Below are 11,371 nucleotides of genomic sequence, written 5' to 3'. Positions count from 1 at the left end.
TTTGTTTTGTCTCTGACCACTACTCCCCTTCATCTACCCTACCCTTTAACATTCCCCGCTTTTCTCTTTACCCCTTTCCCTCCTGTTTCCTGTTAAGATTAATTTCTATAACCAACTGCGCCAGGTCATAAAAACTTCACAAACAAATACAAATAAACAGAAATATTAAATCAACATTTTGGGAACCAATGAAGAATTGAATTCTGAGTCGAAGAGTTGGATTATGAGGATAAGTTATTCTAGGCATGGAAAACAAGCAGTCTGTCCAAGGGCATGAATGCAGAAAAGAATACGTGATAGAAGGAGAACAAGATATAGTTTATTTTGGATGAACACAGTGTACGGGAAGAGGAGTAATGTGAAATCAGTTTGGAAAGATAGCTCAGTGTGATGGAGTCTAATGTCAAAACCCAATCTGATTATTTATCCTGAACATCAAAAGGAGCATATAGATCCTCTTGAGAAGGCTTATGATGTGGTCAGAACTCTGTTTTAGGGATATTGATTAGAAGCGCTATGCCAAAGAAATCTGAGAAAGGAAAGCCAGGAATCAGGGAGACCAATTAAGAGGCCTACTGCAGTCTCTGAGGTGAGGAATTAATGAATGCTTCTTGATGGGTCCAGATGAAAGAACAGTCCCATGACCCAAAACATCTAATCGATGTGTGTGTCAGAAAGGAAAGAGGAGCTTTTGTGCCCTTTGGACCTTCTCTCATCCATATGAACAAGGAGTCCTTGAGAGGACTGGAGACTTCTGCCTCATTGATCACTCGTTTCTGATCATAAGAAGGAAGAGGGTTCCTTCTTTCCTTTGCCCAAATCTTGGCTCCTCTGTGGTTTAGCAACAGGACTTTCTGAGCTGGGGAGACGACACATGACTGCCTGTCAGGACTCCCAGAGTGACAAATCCCATTTTGGTAGAGGTCCCTTCCAGCTCTCAGGTTCCTGGACTCTCTCAGTCAGGTTCTGCTTGGCCCCACAAGGCAGAAGTGGTAGCAAAGGGCTCAAGGTGAGAGAGGGCCAGGGACACTGCGTGGGCCGTGGGGGCAGGGAGAGGAGTTGTACTCCACGCTCTTCAGACAGAGGGACACAGAGGGGATGCTTGTGCAGATGCAGATGCATAAGGATGAGCACTGAAGGTTCTTTCCCATTCTCAATTTCCCTCTCACTTGTGGTACCCGGCTATCTCTTGCTTGATTCAAGGCTATGAATTCTACTTTATTAGAAGCCAGGCATGGCACACTGGAAAGAACCTGGGATTTGGGGGTCAAAATCACTAAGCAAAAAATGATAACTCTTAGGCAGCTACGTGGTGCAGTGGACAGAGCACTGGCCCTGGAGTCAGGAGGACCTTAATTCAAATCCAGCCTCACACTAGCTTTGTGACCCTGGGCAAGTCATTTAACTCCAACTGCCTCCTCCCCCCAAAAAAACCACAAAGAATGCCAGCTCTGCAATTTCTTCCCTGTGTAACCTTGGATGATCAGTCCCCTTTCCTTGGCACCAGATTCCCCCTCATTAAAATGAAGGGATATGATGAAATCATTTTTAAGCCCTCTAACGTAATCTAAACAACTGGACCTATGGATCCCAGCTCTCCTCCTGATCTTATAACCTTGGTTAAGGTTGGTCCAGTCCATTCCCCTCCCTGGGCATTACTTCCCTTCCATAAACTATCTATATTAGGACATTCATATTCCAGGACTTGTAAGGTCCCTTTCAATATGGACAGTCACCAACTCTTACACTGCAGCTCCCAGGTAGAATGATTTCCTTTTCCCTTCAGTTTTTTTTTTTTTTCAGTCCTTCACAACTAAAAGGGAGTTTAGAAATCATTTATTCCAAGCTGTTCCTTTTACACGCGATGGAGGTAAGCCCCAGGGAGATGAAGAATCATGGTGATAGAGCTCCCAAGAACTCCACTGGCTCATCTAGTCCAACCCCCTCCCAATAAAGCCGAGGAAGATGAGACCAGGAGGGGGGAGTTATTCATGGACACATAAGAAACAAGACATCAGCAGACTGCCCAAGCAGACTTCTGGGGATCAGTGGATCTTTGGGAAGCAAGCAGTAATGTGTTTCAGGACATAACCTAGGACCCTCTTCCTGAGGGAGAACTTCATCCCTTTCCCAGGACTGCCTGAAATGAATGATCTGGACTCTCTCCTCGGTCCTTCCAAGGAGGGCTCAGGACTGTAGTCAGTCCTAGACAGATCTCCTTCTTGCCCTTGTTTCCTTAGCAGAATTATCAAATCAGATATCAAATTTCTCTCATATTTCTGTTTCTCGTGTTTTCCATGTCAAAATTACATTGAGATTCCACCATTTTCATGAAGGTGTGAAGTTTAAGGTAATAATGGTGGTTCTCACTACTCTCACACTTTAAGGATTGGGGCTAGGGAGTCGGGGGCAGGATGGGGTGGGAAGCAGGCATTTTTTTAAGCACCAAGAGACAGGCACTTTACAAATATTATCTCATTTAATCCTCACAAAAACCCTTAAAGGCGGGTGCTATTATTATCCATTTCACATATGAGGCAACTGAGGCCGAAGTTAAGTGACTGGCCAAGGGTCACACAGCAAGTGAGGGCAGATTTGAACTCAAGTTCTTCTTTAGCTATATCCCCAGTGCTCTCTCCACTGTGTTATAAAACTACCCTTGGATGGCAAGCAGCATGCTTCGTTGTCCTAGATTTACCTACCTATTTGGCTCAATCATCTCCAAGGTAAAGGGATCCCTTTGAGTGTGCTCCTGTGAACATAATCATCTCTCTCTTTACAGAGGAGAGGACAAGGCAGGGATATGAGGGACCCCAGCTCACACTGAGCAGTCTCGTGATTGGGTCTAGATCCCAGGTCCCCTAACGCTAGTTCCAAGGTACTTTCCCTTACCCCACATTGGCATTCTCCACATCACTAAAGGAAAGCCCATAAAAGTCTATTCCCCAAACTCCCTCTGATCAGGAGGTACTCCAGGAGTCCTTAGTCCCTTTCTGCAGATGAAGACACAGAGCCTCAGACAATAAGCTTCCCTTTCTTCTAGGCATTGTCCCCTGTATTGGATCACAGAGGTCCTCTTGGCTTACTGACCCTGTCCCAAATGGGCCCCAGAGTCAGAGGATAGCACTGGAGTTAATCAGTCAGTATACACTAGACCCAGTGCTATCCCCGGGGAGACAGAGACAGAAACGAAGCCAGCTCTAGGGTCCATTCTACTGTGGGGTGGAGTTGGGACAGGGGCAATGTGAAATTTGTGCCGATAAGTAAAAGGTCCGATGCAGAATCAATGCCCAGTGATTTCAACTGAAGGAAGAAGGCACTGTTACTGACAATCCGGGAAGGGATCTTCCAGGAGGTGGACTGAAGGGCTGTGAAGAGCTGGGCCTGAGGAGAAGAAGGCTCTAAGCACAGGAGACACAAAGCCAGGAGAGGAAACCTAACGACTAGAGGGCCACAAGTTGGCCATTTTGGCTGGGACATAAAATGAGTGAAGGGGAATCAGGTAAAAACCAGCCTGGAAAGGAAAACAGCACAACAGCTTCAAATGACCAGGTTAAAAGAGTTTTGGTTTATCATGAAAACAGTAGCAAGCCACGGGGACTCCTGAGAAAGGAAACTGATATAGTCAGAACGGGGGCCCCCCAAAGGTAGCCTAGGAGAAAAGGGCTTTCCAGATGTAGCGAGGTGTGTATCCCACATGTAGAATGGGGATATTGTCATGTGGTTCAAAGGAAGGCAGAACAGACATCTCCAGGCTCTTCTCCAACCTTTCTCCGAGGGAAGCTTTCATTTTAATTTAATTTGGAGTTTAAGTGGGAGGATGGGGCCAGAGGCCACCACTCTGCTGTCCTCAGAGAGGGGTAGTACCAGGTTAGTATTACATTTTTTCTGCTCTTTTCTATATTGTTATTCTAAGGAATGTGGTTCTGAGTTTCAAACTAACATTTGATCATTACTTTCGTTAACTGGGGAGGAGGTAAGCAAGAGCCCAAGCTTTTATATCTAAGGCTTTACTCTCTTTGCAACCAACTACCAGTTCAACCACACAAAGTAAATAGCAAAGAAACCCATTTATCCATGTGAGTCAAACAGAAATTAGAGAAAATATGCACACAGGTATGTAAACCAGACAATACAGAGTGAAGGAGCTCTCCCACTGGAAGTGAGGTAATTCAGTTCAATCAAGAGACAAGAGTCCTACAGCTCATCCAAGGGGAAGCTCCCCAAGGTCTCTAATGTAGAAAATTGGGGATGGGTGCATGATGGAGACTGTTAGCTCTGCTCATTTCAGTTTCTTCCCACAGTCTTTTCCCTCAGCAACCTGAAGTGACTGGCACCAATCATCTTCTCTCTCAAGCCTGGCAGCCAGGAGCACCCAAAGTAGTAACAGAATGCAAAGTGCTTTAAAAGACCCCCAGGAGCCTAAAGGCACCAGAAGAGACTGCTAAAAAGACTAGAAGAAGGTCCAAAGGGGGCAAATCTCCCTTCTCTCCCTCACACACCAACTCTGTACTACTTCTCACACAGGCATGGAGCATTGATCTCTTCCATCAATGAGGTGTCACATGTAGGGGCCTATCTGGGATTGAATTTGGCCCTTTGCTTTTGCTGGGACCCCCAGGGAGATTCAATGCCCAGGAGGTCTGATTTTCGAGATACCCTAGACTGTGAGGTACTAGAGAGATAAGGCATTTTTTAGGCTCTATATTTACAGGTTGCCACCCCCACCCCACCCCCATGCTTAGCTCACATGGAAGTTCCATTGATATTATCCTGCACACTTTTCTTTTTTTAATTCCTTTACTATAGTAAGATACTTGTTGTGTTATTGAATTCTGTGTAAGGACTGGTATATAAATAAGACCCTATCTCTTCTCCAAATTTCTCTTCAGGAATTGGGGCCACTCCTGCTTTCAAATAGGAAGAATCAAAGGCTTTCCTTCAGAACCCCACCAATCCCCAAGTGAGATTCAACAATTATTTTCTTTAACATATTTCTAATAAGATCAATAAGGATCCTTCAAAATGAGCTGGCTTGGCTGTGTTTCCATTGTACTTTATTCCCTTCTATGCTTAAAAAATGCTTTGTGACCTATTCTTCTTTTCCTCCATGACTGGACATTTCTTCCAGTGATTTAAATAAAGTAAAAAATGGGAGTGGGGGGGAATTCTATTCTCCCCAATTCCTTTGCCATGTCAGGCTGGTGATCTTCTGATCTGCAATTTTGCACACCTCATGTTCCAGTATTCCCAGATAGTCTCCCTCCCTCCCTCCTTCCCCCTGCTTGACCCCTTATATGCCTCCTGCTCCCCCTTCCTTCCTTGACTACTGTGTTGAGAGCTAGGCTACATCTAAGAGTGTTTTCTCTCAAAACTCAGTTCAGTCACATTGGCTCAGCTCCAGTTTCCTCTCTCAAGGCTCAGAAAATGGGACCCATTCACATTTTATGTTAGTGATTTACAGATTGGGATAGAGATCACAAAATCAATTCTACCAGAGAACATTCCAGGAGAAGAATCACCCAGAAATTGGACACATTACACATCAGGACTTGACTAATTGTTTTGTTGACAATCTAGACTTACAGTGATAGAGAATATGTTAATAATGCAGTTTGAACTTAAAAGTGTACCTCACCTATTTTTCTTTTTCATGGAGAACTGGTTTTTAAATTAACTTATCAGTACCTTCAAACAAGATTCTTACCTGAGGGAGGGCTGGGGAGGGGTTGCTATGGGTTGCTAGAAAAGAGAAAAGATTTGGAACCATTGCTGTAAGTGGGATAGAGAACTCATAGAGAGAATGTGACTAAAAAAAAAAATTACCAGCATCCCAGTAATGTGGGTTGGGATAGTTCTTTGGCTTAAGAGGTATGGAAACTCTCCTTGGGACTTGATTGTCTCTGGGGACTAAGACAGAGGCTGATTGGGCTTTGTGTGAGTCAAAAAAGGTGCCCAGTAACTCTAGTTCCTCTCCTCCCTGAGGCTTGACTGGCAGACCACCAGAGGAAATAGGCAGGGACGCTTCACTCAGCTGAGCCTCAAGATTTAAAGCTGGGCCTTCAGGAGCAACCTAGTCCAACAGCCCCACTTAACAGATTTGAGAAAACTAAGGATGAGAGAGGTGGAGAGATTTACCCAGGGCCACACAGCTAGAGCATGTGACAGATGGTCTTCAAACTCAGGAGGTGCACAGGGACATTCTTTTAAGTTTCTGTTTGTATTTTGTTTTTCTTTTTTTTTTTTTTTTTGAGACTTCATTTCAGGCTGGAAGGACAGCAGTTGCTCCTGGGCCAGACCTGAATCTTAATTGGCCACACAGCCTGAACTTGCTCCACAGGCCAGGTTATCCCTTCTTAGGAAACCCTCTGCTCAGTGGGGCTCACCCCATCTGTGTGGAACCACATGTGAGACCCCCTGATGAGCCAGCCTCGCCCCCCCACCCCAACAGCAGGGGTCGTATCTGTGAGCCACCAAAATTGGCTTTGTTTTGGCCGTGAGACCTGAGTTAGATTACAAGCTCCTTGCTTCTTTTGGTATCCCTGGCACTTATGCACCCAGCACATAGTAGAGGCTTAAACAAAGTTTACTGATTGATATTTGTCACACCTTTTAATTTTATTATGCATCGTATATATCTTGCAAATACAATGATTTCCAAATACAAATGCTGTCCACTTTAAATGCTTCTGCATTTCACTTTTTTTCAATAAATCTTGCCAATTCACATCATTATCAGTGCCACTCCCCATCAAGACAGTGTATTGAAATAATGTTTTTTAAAATAACAAGATAAAAGATGCCCTCTTTGGCAGTGTGGTTCATTACCTGAATTTAATTCAGAGCAATACCACTGCAGGATAATAAACTGTATTGAAATAAATATTAGAGCACAAACATCCATTGTTTCTAATTACTTCTTTAAAAAAATTAATTTATCCTTCCCACTACCTCCATTTTTTCCCCAATCCAGTCAAGCAAATTAAGGACAATACAGAAAATAAAGGCCTCAAGAGACAGCTAAGTACATGGGTTAAATTAATACATACATTGGCCACATCCAAAAACAAATACATACATTGACCACATCCAAAAACAAAGCACAGTTCTTTTTCTGAATTTTAAGTTCATCACTACCTCTCTGCCAAGAGCTAAATGGTATATTTCCTCTTCTTTCTTCTACACTGGAGGTTGATCATTGCACTGATCAGTTTGAAAGTCTGTCCAAATTTTTTCTAAATGATGCTATCATTATAGAAATCGTTCTCCAAGCTCCATTTACTTTCTTCTGTATCAGTCACAGAAGTCTTCCCAATTTCCTTTAAAAGATTTCATTTCATCGTTTCTCATGGCACAACAATATTGTTTACATTTACAGATTGCAATCTGTTTAGCCATTCTCCAACAGCAAGGAAGACACTTTTAGTTTCTAATTTGTCCCATAATAAAAAGAGCGAATACAGACAAGTTGGTACATCAAGGTCTCTTTTCTCTTTATTTCTTTGAGATAAAGACCTATCAGACGACATTATTCACATAGAGTGAGCCACCTCTCTATGGAGATGAAGAAGTAAATTGCCACATCAATGTGGTATCCTCAAAGAATACAGCCTTGCTGAATATGTTTTCCATGTTATAGATAAGCAAATGAGCTGGGTTAGCAGGAAGATACCCTATAAGTGATTCATCCAGCAACTCCAGACATATGTAAAGTCTTCTGTATTAAGTTGGCAGCATGTTTTGTTTGGGGGACTGACAGTAATCTCAAGGGCCACCAGGTAAATCCTGCGTGTCACACTTATCATTGCCTAGACACTAATATGTTCAGATCATATTTTAAGATCATGCTCAATGTTTGGGACAGTTTAGGATTGAGGATCTACAGGGAACTAAGTTACATTAATAAATATTTCTTAAGCAGCTAATATATGCCAGGCATTGTGCTAAGCATTGAGGATACAAAGAAAGGAGAAAAAAAAAGTCCCTGCCTCAAGGAGCTCACAATCTAATGAAGGAACACAAACTATACAAAAAAACTAAAATGTGCGAAGTAAAGGAAAAAAGGTGTACTGGTGGGAGCATGATGAAGTCCTATATACAGGTGAGAAATGATGAGAGCCCCTGAGCTCTTAATATATTTACCATTTGTTCATTTATAATAATTTATAGGACTGGATTGATCTGACACACGAAATTTTCCTGTACTTATTATATTTGAAATGTGGCCCAGTGGATGGAGCACTCAACTTGGACTTGAGTTCAAATCTGGACTCAGACACTTGCTGTGTGACCGCAGGCAAGTCACTCAGCTTCCCCATCTAGAAAATTGTAACTTCTCCATCTAGAAACTGTAAGGATGAAATGAGAGAAGCTAGCTATGGAAAGCTTTTTATCAACCTTAAAGGTCATAGAGCAATGTTAGCTCTCATTACTGGGCCTTTTTTTCAGTATGAACTAGATGGTGACCAAAGTATAAGGAACTACTGAATATTATCCCTGGTTCTTTGCTTTTATTAGGCTGTTCTCCAGTATGAATTTCCCTTTGATGTGAAATGACACAGAACAGGTCCTATATTCATTATAATTATAAGGTTTTGCAGCAGTACAAAATATCTGGTCTTTAACAAGGTCTAGAACCATGGATGAAGACTCTACCACTTTCATTCCTTTCTAAGAGTTCTGTGAAGTATGAATCATCTGGTGTTCATTAAGTTGGGAACACTACCTAAAAGTTTCCTCCATTGATTATATTCAAAATTATTTTCTCCAGTATGTATCCTTAGTAATACTTTAGGATCTCGGAATAAAAGAATTTCATTATGCTGCTAATGTGTTTCTTCAGTATGAGTCTTCTGATGTCTAATAAGTACTGAGTTCTGAGTAAAGGCTTTCCCACATACCTTACATTTATGAGACTTTTCTTTAGAATGAATACTCTGATGCTGGAAAACACGTGAGAACTTTTTGAATGCTTTCCCACATTCATTACATTTATATGGTTTCCCTCCAGAATGGGTCTTTCGGTGCTTAATAAGGTTTGAATCATGATTGAAGCCTTTCCCACATTCTTTACATTTATAAGGCTTCTCTCCAGTATGTGTATTCAGATGTTTTTTTAAGTGGAATCTCTGAGTGAAGGCTTTCTCACATTCCTTACATTTATAAGGCTTCTCTCCAGTATGAATCTTCTGATGTCGAATAAGGTTTGAGCTCTGTTTGAAGGCTTTCCCACATTCTTTACATTTATAAGGATTCTCTCCAGTATGAATTCTCTGGTGCTTAACAAGGCCTGAGCCATGACTGAAGGTTTTCCCACATTCATTACATGTATATGGCTTCTCTCCAGTATGAACCATCTGATGTACAATCAAGTTTAAGCTCCGAGTGAAGGCTTTCCCACACTCATTACATGTATAAGGCTTCTCTCCAGTGTGAATCCTCTGGTGTACAATAAGAGCTGAACTTTCAATGAAGCCTTTCCCACATTCACTACATTTGTAAGGCTTCTCTCCAGTATGGATCATCTGATGGGCAATAAGACTCGAGCTCAGAATGAAGGCTTTCCCACATTCATTACATTTATAAGGCTTCTCTCCACTATGGATCCTCTGGTGCTTAACAAGAACTGAGCTCTGACTAAAGGCTTTGCCACATTCATTACATTTATAAGGCTTCTCTCCAGTATGGATCCTTTGGTGCCTAACAAGGTCTGAGATGTGACTGAAGCTTTTCCCACATTCATTACATTTATAAGGCTTCTCTCCAGTATGAATCATTTGATGTGAAATAAGATTTGAGCTCTGCCTAAAGGCTTTCCCACATTCATTACAAGTATAAGGCTTCTCTCCAGTATGGATTCTCTGATGTTTAACAAGGGCTGAGCTCTGACTGAAGGCTTTCCCACATTCATTACATTTATATGGTTTCCCTCCAGTATGAATCCTTCGGTGCTTAATAAGGTTTGAACCATGACTGAAGCCTTTCCCACATTCTTTACATTTATGGGGCTTCTCTCCAGTATGTGTATTCAAATGTTGGGTCAGGTGGGACCTCTGAGAGAAAGCTTTCCCACATTCATTACATTTATAAGGCTTCTCTCTCTTATGAGTCTGTTGATGTAAGACAAGGCTTGTGTTTTGAGGAAAGGTTTTTCCACATTCATTACATTTATAAACTTTCACTCTAGTATGGATCTTCTGATGTTGAGTGAGCTTTGAGAATTGAGGGAAGCCTTTCCCACATTCAGTACATTTATAAGGCTTGTCTCCAGTATGAATCATTTGATGTGCAGTAAGACTTGAGCCCCGAATAAAGGCTTTCCCACATTCATTACATTTATAAGGCTTCTCTCCACTATGAATCCTCTGGTGCTTAACAACATCTGAGCTCTGACTGAAGGCTCTTCCACATTCATTACATTTATAAGGCTTTTCTCCAGTATGTATCCTCTGGTGCCTAACAACATCTGAACTCTGCCTGAAGGCTTTCCCACATTCATTACATTTATAAGGCTTCTCTCCAGTATGAATCTTCTGATGCTTGATAAGTGCTGAATTATAAATGAAGGCTTTCCCACATTCATTACATTTATATGGCTTCTCTCCAGTATGTATCTTTTGATGAAAAAGGAGGATAGAATTTTGAGTAAATGTTTTCCCACATTCATTACATTTATGAACCTTCACTCTTGTATGGATCTTCTGATGTTGAGTGAGCTTTGAAAAACTAGGGAAAGCTTTACCACAATCATTACATTCATAAGGCTTCTCTCTAGTATGGATCCTCTGGTGCCTAACAAAATCTGAACTCTGCCTGAAGGCTTTCCCACATTCATCACATTTATAAGGCTTCTCTCCAGTATGAATCTTCTGATGCTTAACACGGCTAGAATTGTAAATGAAGGCTTTCCCACATTCATCACATTTATATGGCTTCTCTCCACTATGCATCCTTTGATGTAGAAGAAGGACTGAGTTTTGAGTAAAAGTTTTCTCACATTCATTACATTTATAAACTTTCACTCTAGCATGGATCTTCTGATGTTGAGTGAGCCTTGAGAATCCAAGGAAGCCTTTCCCATATTCTTTATATTTATAAGGCTTTTTTCCCACGTGAATCTTCTTGTGCTTAAAGGCTGAGCCATGACTGAAGCCACATTCTTTACACTTATAAAATTTCTTTCTGGTTGGAATCTTCTGACGTTTAATCATTCTTACCTCACTCTTCTGCTTTACTGGCTGCTTCTTTTCCAGGTTCACACCTTCCCCAAATTCCCCAAGCGTAGAGTTACAAAAGTCTGCCCCTTTGAGTCTTTCAAGTTTCACCAATGAGGATGATTCTTCACCTATTATGATCTCCTTTGGAGTTGCCT

At 41.8% G+C, this 11,371-nt stretch overlaps 2 protein-coding genes across 5 annotated transcripts in view; both read right to left on the bottom strand.

Moving 5' to 3' along the window:
• Positions 1 to 11,371, bottom strand: part of LOC138161962 (zinc finger protein 665-like) — a 244,912-nt gene that overhangs the window by 120,901 nt on the left and 112,640 nt on the right. The window lies entirely within an intron of this gene.
• Positions 6,586 to 11,371, bottom strand: part of LOC138161966 (zinc finger protein 208-like) — a 118,397-nt gene continuing 113,611 nt past the window's right edge. Inside the window, 1 exon segment of the mRNA XM_069089081.1 lies at positions 6,586 to 11,014. Coding sequence (XP_068945182.1) covers positions 8,826 to 11,014 — 2,189 coding nt within the window. The 3' untranslated portion in view covers positions 6,586 to 8,825.

This window comes from Petaurus breviceps, unplaced genomic scaffold (genome assembly GCF_028583685.1).
Source record: "Petaurus breviceps papuanus isolate PSGF00001 unplaced genomic scaffold, PetGlider_PUasm1.0 185, whole genome shotgun sequence".
Classification (NCBI taxonomy): domain Eukaryota; kingdom Metazoa; phylum Chordata; class Mammalia; order Diprotodontia; family Petauridae; genus Petaurus; species Petaurus breviceps.
The sequence above is the reverse complement of the archived record's forward strand: the minus strand, read 5'-3'. Positions and strand labels throughout refer to the sequence as shown.